We start from the raw sequence: 6,465 nt of genomic DNA, 5'->3' as shown, positions 1-6,465 counted from the left end.
TAGAAAGCAACTGTAATGGAACTTTAGACCAATCATAACTTAATTTCAACGTTTAGAAGTAAGTGAAATCATTTCATTGAAAGGGCTGGTTCTTGTTGATGTGAAATCACACCACATGGATAGCAATATTTTTGTAAAACATTTCTTCAGGAAAAGGAAATTAATGATTCAAAAAAGAAATAAAACTTTAAGATTAAGAATTTTATTCCAACAGTTTTTATAATAAAGTTTGATTTTCACATAGTAGTAAATCAAATAACTAAAAACAATACCTAAATAACTTGGCTAAGTGATTCTCTGTATGGAATGCAAATAATATCTTAGCAGCCAGGAAATGGAACATTGTACTTTTAAACTATGGAAATGCTTGAAAACAGAAAACTAAAGTAGCTGTTGACCTCATTTGAGACCCAGCCTTGCCTTAGTGCCCCATATTTACAATGTTAATACTTTATTCTTAAAACAGGTTTGTTTTGTGATATATATGAAGGTCAAATCACAGCCATTATGGGTCGGAGTGGAGCAGGCAAATCTTCACTACTAAATATTCTTAATGGTTCATTTGTTCCAACAGATGGTGAGCAGATTTTTATTTTTTAAACAAAGTGCCTGATAGATAAGCTGTTTTTATTTTAGAGTTTATATTTGCTTAAGAGTAAATGCTAAGCCAGTTTCTACCAGAATAACATTTATTTTCTAGGTTTTTATGAAAACCGTTTGCTTTAATCCATTACTATGTGATATTTCATGGATAGGGGACATGATTTGAGTGCATATTTATGCAAGAATAGCTGGAAGTTATGAAAATCTAGAAGTTCTTAGGTGTATGTAGGCATATGTCAATGCTTGCCCAAAAAAGATCTCTCAACATTAACAGAAGCTATTATCTTGACAGTGTTCAATTATTTTTAATGATTTTCTTAGGTTCAGTTACCATCTATAATAAAAATATCTCTGAAATGCAAGCTTTAGAGGAAATCAGAGAGATAACTGGCTTTTGTCCTCAATTCAACGTTCACTTTGACATGCTCACTGTGAAAGAAAACCTTCGACTCTTTGCTAAAATCAGAGGAATTAAGCGACAGGAAGTGGAACAAGAGGTGAATGGATATTCCTGGATTAAAGTAAACTGATCGTCATTTACTTTTTTTTTGAAAATTATTTTATATTTATTTATTTCCCTTTTGTTGCCCTTGTTTTAGTTATTATTGTTGTTGTTGTTGATGTCGTTGTTGGATAGGACAGAGAGAAATGGAGAGAGGAGGGGAAGACAGAGAGGTGGAGAGAAAGACAGACACCTGCAGACCTGCTTTACCGCCTGTGAAGCGACTCCCCTGCAGGTGGGGAGCTGTGGGCTCGAACCCGGATCCTTATGCGAGTCTTTGAGCTTTGCACCACGCGAGCTTAACCCGCTGCGCTACTGCTGGACTCCCAACCGTCATTTACTAAGCTGTGTGATTCTCCTCAGCAATTCTGTATGATTATGAACACAGTTTAGGCAACTAGGTCTTACAAAAATGCGCACCGCCCAGGTGTTTAAAGATCATTCACCTGAGATAGAACTTGTGCCTTGCCTGTATACTGTCTGAGTTCAAGTACCAGCCCCAGCCACAGCACTCAGGGAAGTGCTGGTACTTTGATATCTGTTCTCTCTGAATGAAAACTTCATCCCAGGAACCATGTAAACTGTGCCTGCGAAAAACCCTGGCAATGCACAACAAGTGAACACTGCTGAAATGAACAGCTGAAATTGCTCAGCATGAATCATCCTGGATTTCAAAATTTGTCTATCTTCTTGTAAGGTACAAAAAGTCTTGTTGGAGTTGGACATGCAAAACATTCAGGATAGTCTGGCTTCATATTTAAGCGAAGGACAGAAAAGAAAGCTGACCTTTGGGATTGCCATTTTAGGAAGTCCTCAAGTAAGTGAGAATATGCGTGAGGGGTGGGGGCGTGACACAAATTGATTATAGTGCAGAAAATAAAGACAATGCTAAAAATGGAGTTCCCATTTTCATGTGTCAAGAGCCATCCTATTATGCTTATTTATGCATATCCATATGGAAGACATAAATAGCTGAACATTCATTTTATTTCACTTGGATGTTGTTGTTAACCATGCTATTATGTAGAGACAGTTAACATGAGGGAGAAACATTTTATATATCATCCTTTCTAGATCTTGTTATTAGATGAACCAACTGTGGGACTGGATCCCTTTTCAAGGCATCAAGTATGGAGGTTTCTCAAAGAGCACAAAGCAAACTGTGTGATTCTTTTGAGTACCAGCTTCATGGATGAAGCTGACAATCTGGCTGGTAATTCTTGATTTTGTCTCAGTATTATAGTAGATAATTTAGTAAACGTCTATTCCTAGTGGATGAGGTTTGTTCTCATTACCTGGTATTGCCTACGTTAAATAACAATCTGAGGGGTGAGAGGTGTTCAGACTAATTGTAGAAAATTCTTACCATCTGATCATGATCATAGCAACTTGTGATGTTTTTCAGTACACATATATACATATATATATATATATGGAAAAATTCAGAATTTTTAAACATAAATGTGTTTGAAAAATATCTATTCATTTTTTTAGCATCCAGAGTTGAAAATATGCCCATGAAATTTTTTTTCAGGAATTGCTAAGAGCACTACAAGGAATTTTATAAACATATTTGGTTATATTAAGTTTATGTGAATTCAAATATATACATGCATTTAGATAAAGTTTGGTGTTCATAGAAAACACATCTGAGTCTGGCTCCTCAACTATATTTTTGTGAGAGGGAAGAAATGACTCCTAATGACCTTTATCTTTTCTTTTTACTCAGATAGAATAGCAGTCCTGTCCAATGGGAAAGTGAATTGTGCAGGCTCTTCTGTCTTTTTGAAGAAAAGATGGGGTCTTGGATACAACTTAAGGTAAAGATTTGGAGAAATGGTCGAATATGGAAACATATGTCAATATATGCTATGTACTGGTAATGTATGCATGAATTATAAACTATATTATACATTGATCACAATCTTAATATTTCATAAGAATATGTTAGTTACTGATATATAAAACAATAGACAAGTATGAGATAAAATTGGCCTGGGGCTTCATCTCTGTCATACTGAATTATGTTTCTTGAATGCTCTCCTACATTTCTGCCTCCTTATATCTTTACTAATGCTAATTATTATTAAGTAGTGTTAGAAAGTACTAATGCTGCTTATAGGCAAAATTTCAAAATTGTAGGCACAACCTGACTGATCTCAACAGAACTCTCCATGGACCACTTTCCCAGTCACTGCTCTGTGAAGCCTAAGTCTCTGCATTCTCCCTGCCTTCCATTCAGCCCTGTAATATAGTTTCATCCTCTCTTGGGGCACAAAGTAAATTAATTCCAGGAGTCATTACCAAAGTTGATGTAAGTTTGAGACCTGAGTAAAGAGAATTGTGTATAAAAGAAGCGTTCCGGGTTAAAATAATTTAAAAACAGAACAAAGTCCTGTAGTCATAAAAAGCACATGTGTAAAAACCAGTTTCCCTGTCACCCACTAATTTTGGATATCTACACTGTCTGATGTGATGATTATGTTCCATAAAAGTCTCTACTGGGGGCTGGGAGGTGGCACAGTGGGTTAACACACGTGGTGCAAAGACTGCCATAAGAATCCCAGTTCGAGCCCCCGGCTCCCCACCTGCAGGGGAGTCACTGCACTGGCAGTGAAGCAGGTCTGCAGGTGTCTGTCTTTCTCTCCCCCTCTGTCTTCCCCTCCTCTCTCCATTTCTCTCTGCCCTATCCAACAATAATAACTATAACAATAAAAAAACAACAAGGGCAACAAAAGGGGGAAAAAAAAACCTCCTCTAGGGGCAGTGGATTCATAGTGCAGGCACTGAGTTTAGTGATAACCCTGGAGGCAAAAAAAAACAAACAAAAATGTCTCTACTGCCTTATAATCTCCCCTTCCTTTGTGTAGTTTCATTTCCATGATGTATTTGTACGTCTCTAGTTATATATGTGTTTTCTATGTGGAACCTGAGGTTTTTCAAACTTATGTTGTTATTATTGGTGGTGGTGCACCCTGTTGAGTGCCTATATCACCATGCTCAGGGACCCAGATGTGAGCCCCCTACCCACCTGTAGGGGGAGGGAGGGCTTCACAAGCAGGTTTGCAGCTGTCTTTCTCTTTCTCTTTACTTCCCTTACCCCTGTCAGTTTCTCTCTATCTTATCAAATAAAGCAGAAAGGAGGGAGAAAAAATAAAGCAGATAGGAGAAAATAAAGAAAAGAAAAGAAATGGCTGCCAGGAGCAGTGGCTTCATAGCGCTTGCACCAAGCTACAATGATAACCCTGGTGGCAATAAAGAAATAAAAAGAGAGAGAGTGAGACTCAAAGACTAGATGCTCAGTAAAAAATTGTTTTGCTTTTTTGTAGAAGTGGAGAAAATAGAAATTAACTGTCTTTTATTTTAAATGTTAGTTTACACAGAAATGAAATATGTGATCCAGAAAAGATAACATACTTAATTAATCATCACATCCCTGATGCTAAATTAAAAGCAGAACTCAAGGAAAAACTTGTTTACACTTTACCTTTGGAAAGGACAGATACATTTCCAGGTAACTTTATCATAATTTTCATGGAATAAAATTTGGGAATACATATTCCTATTATTGTTATAATTTTCATTGTTTAATGGCTTTAGATTTTTTGCTTTAGCTTAGACTCTCTAAGAAGTGAGACTAGATAATGAAGGTCTTAGTGCAATTATTTTGTTTGTTAATTGATGCCTGAAAGCACCAGTAGGAAGTGTGATAATAGGAAGAAAAGAAAGGTAAATTTGTATTATTAGTTACTACAATAAGCAATTGCGATGTAACGCTACTGGGAGAAATAAATAAATAAGAAATGAGTGAGCTCAGTTGAATCAGTGAAGTGGTAAGAAAACTGAGTAAAAATGTTTCTAGAAGGAATAATCAAGAACTCTGAATGCTGCCTACCTGAGATAGATAAATTCAAGGAATAAAATAAAATATCCTTTTCCTTGATTTTTCACATTTTTAAAGATAACGACAAAAGCAGAGAGAGAGAGAGAGAGAGAGAGAGAGATGGTGATTTCACAGGACAGAAGCCTGTTTCAATGTGGTGAGGGCTGAGCTCCAGCCCAGGTTGTGCACATGGCAAAGCTATCCTAGTGAGCGATTTCAGCAGTGCTTTCTATTAGATTTAAAAAAAAAAAAAGTAGTTGAGCAATAGTGCAGCAGATTAAGCGCATGTGACACAAAGCACAAGGACCAGAGGAATAAGGATCCCAGTTTTAACCCCAGGCTCCCCCCCTGCAGGGGGGTCACTTCACAAGCTGTGAAGCAGGTGTGCAGGTGTCTATCTTTCTCTCCATCTCTCTGTCTTCCCCTCCTCTCTCCATTTCTCTCTGTCCTATCCAACAATGACGACATCAATAAAAACAATAATGACTACAACAATAAAACAACAAGGGCAATAAAAGGGAATAAATAAATAAATATTAAAATAATGTATTAAAAATTCAGTAAAGACTAAAAATAGTGGTTTATATGGAACACTAAGTGTAGTATTTGAATTTAAGGAGCTAACATGAATAGGATATGACTAATTAAAGGCAGCTGAACTCTTGAATAGAATGAGGTGTGGGATTTGTTTTTGTTGTTGCTTCATTAATTTTAAAAAAAAATTTATTTCTTTATAAAATGGCCATTGTTGTATGGCATATTTATGGTGGCCTATTTATAGGAGACCTTTCAGAACTTCTTTCAGGGCAGGCTTGGTGATAATTGATTCCTTCAGCTGTTGCTTTTCTGAGAAGGTTTTTATGCCTCAATCTAGTCTGAATGACAGTCTAGCAGGATACAGTAGTCATGGTTGAAATCCTTTCTCAGTGAGCACTGGATAGATATCTTGCCATTCTCTTCTGGCCTGTAGTGTTTGTGTGGAGAAGTCTGCTGCTAATCTTATGGATTTTCCTCTGTAAGTGACTCTGTTTTTCTCTTGCAGCCTTCAGGATCCTTTCTTTATCCTTATTCCTTTCCATTCTAAATATGATGTGTCTTGATGTGTTCAAGTCTGGATTAATTCTGTTTGGGACCCTCTGGGCTTTTTGAACCCTTATGTCATTGTCTAGAGAAGTTCACAGTTATTATGTCCTGAAGAATGCTTTCTTCCCCTCCCTCTCTTTCTTCCTCTGGTAAGCCAATAATGCATATATTATTTCTTTTGAAGTCATCCCATAGGTATCTGTTGTTGTTTTCAATATCTCTTAATCTCTTTTTGAGACCTCTTACTTCTTTTTTAGTTGTCTCTAATTCATCCTCGATCTTGCTAATTCTGTCTTCCACCTCATTTATTCTATTCTCTCTCCCCTCTACTGTTTTCTGGAGTTCATCTATTTTGTTATCCTGTTCTGATACTGTTTTAGCTTGTTCAGCTAGT

General features: G+C 36.7%; 1 protein-coding gene across 2 annotated transcripts in view; it reads left to right on the top strand.

Annotated features, from left to right (window-relative positions):
- Positions 1-6,465, top strand: part of ABCA6 (ATP binding cassette subfamily A member 6) — a 67,457-nt gene that overhangs the window by 25,737 nt on the left and 35,255 nt on the right. For both annotated transcript variants that reach the window (XM_060202643.1, XM_060202642.1), the window contains exons 12-17: positions 467-577; positions 925-1,100; positions 1,803-1,922; positions 2,180-2,318; positions 2,835-2,925; positions 4,480-4,619. In XM_060202643.1, coding sequence (XP_060058626.1) covers positions 467-577; positions 925-1,100; positions 1,803-1,922; positions 2,180-2,318; positions 2,835-2,925; positions 4,480-4,619 — 777 coding nt within the window. The remainder of the gene's footprint in view (positions 1-466; positions 578-924; positions 1,101-1,802; positions 1,923-2,179; positions 2,319-2,834; positions 2,926-4,479; positions 4,620-6,465) is intronic.

Source organism: Erinaceus europaeus, chromosome 12 (genome assembly GCF_950295315.1).
Source record: "Erinaceus europaeus chromosome 12, mEriEur2.1, whole genome shotgun sequence".
NCBI lineage: Eukaryota > Metazoa > Chordata > Mammalia > Eulipotyphla > Erinaceidae > Erinaceus > Erinaceus europaeus.
The sequence above is the reverse complement of the archived record's forward strand: the minus strand, read 5'-3'. Positions and strand labels throughout refer to the sequence as shown.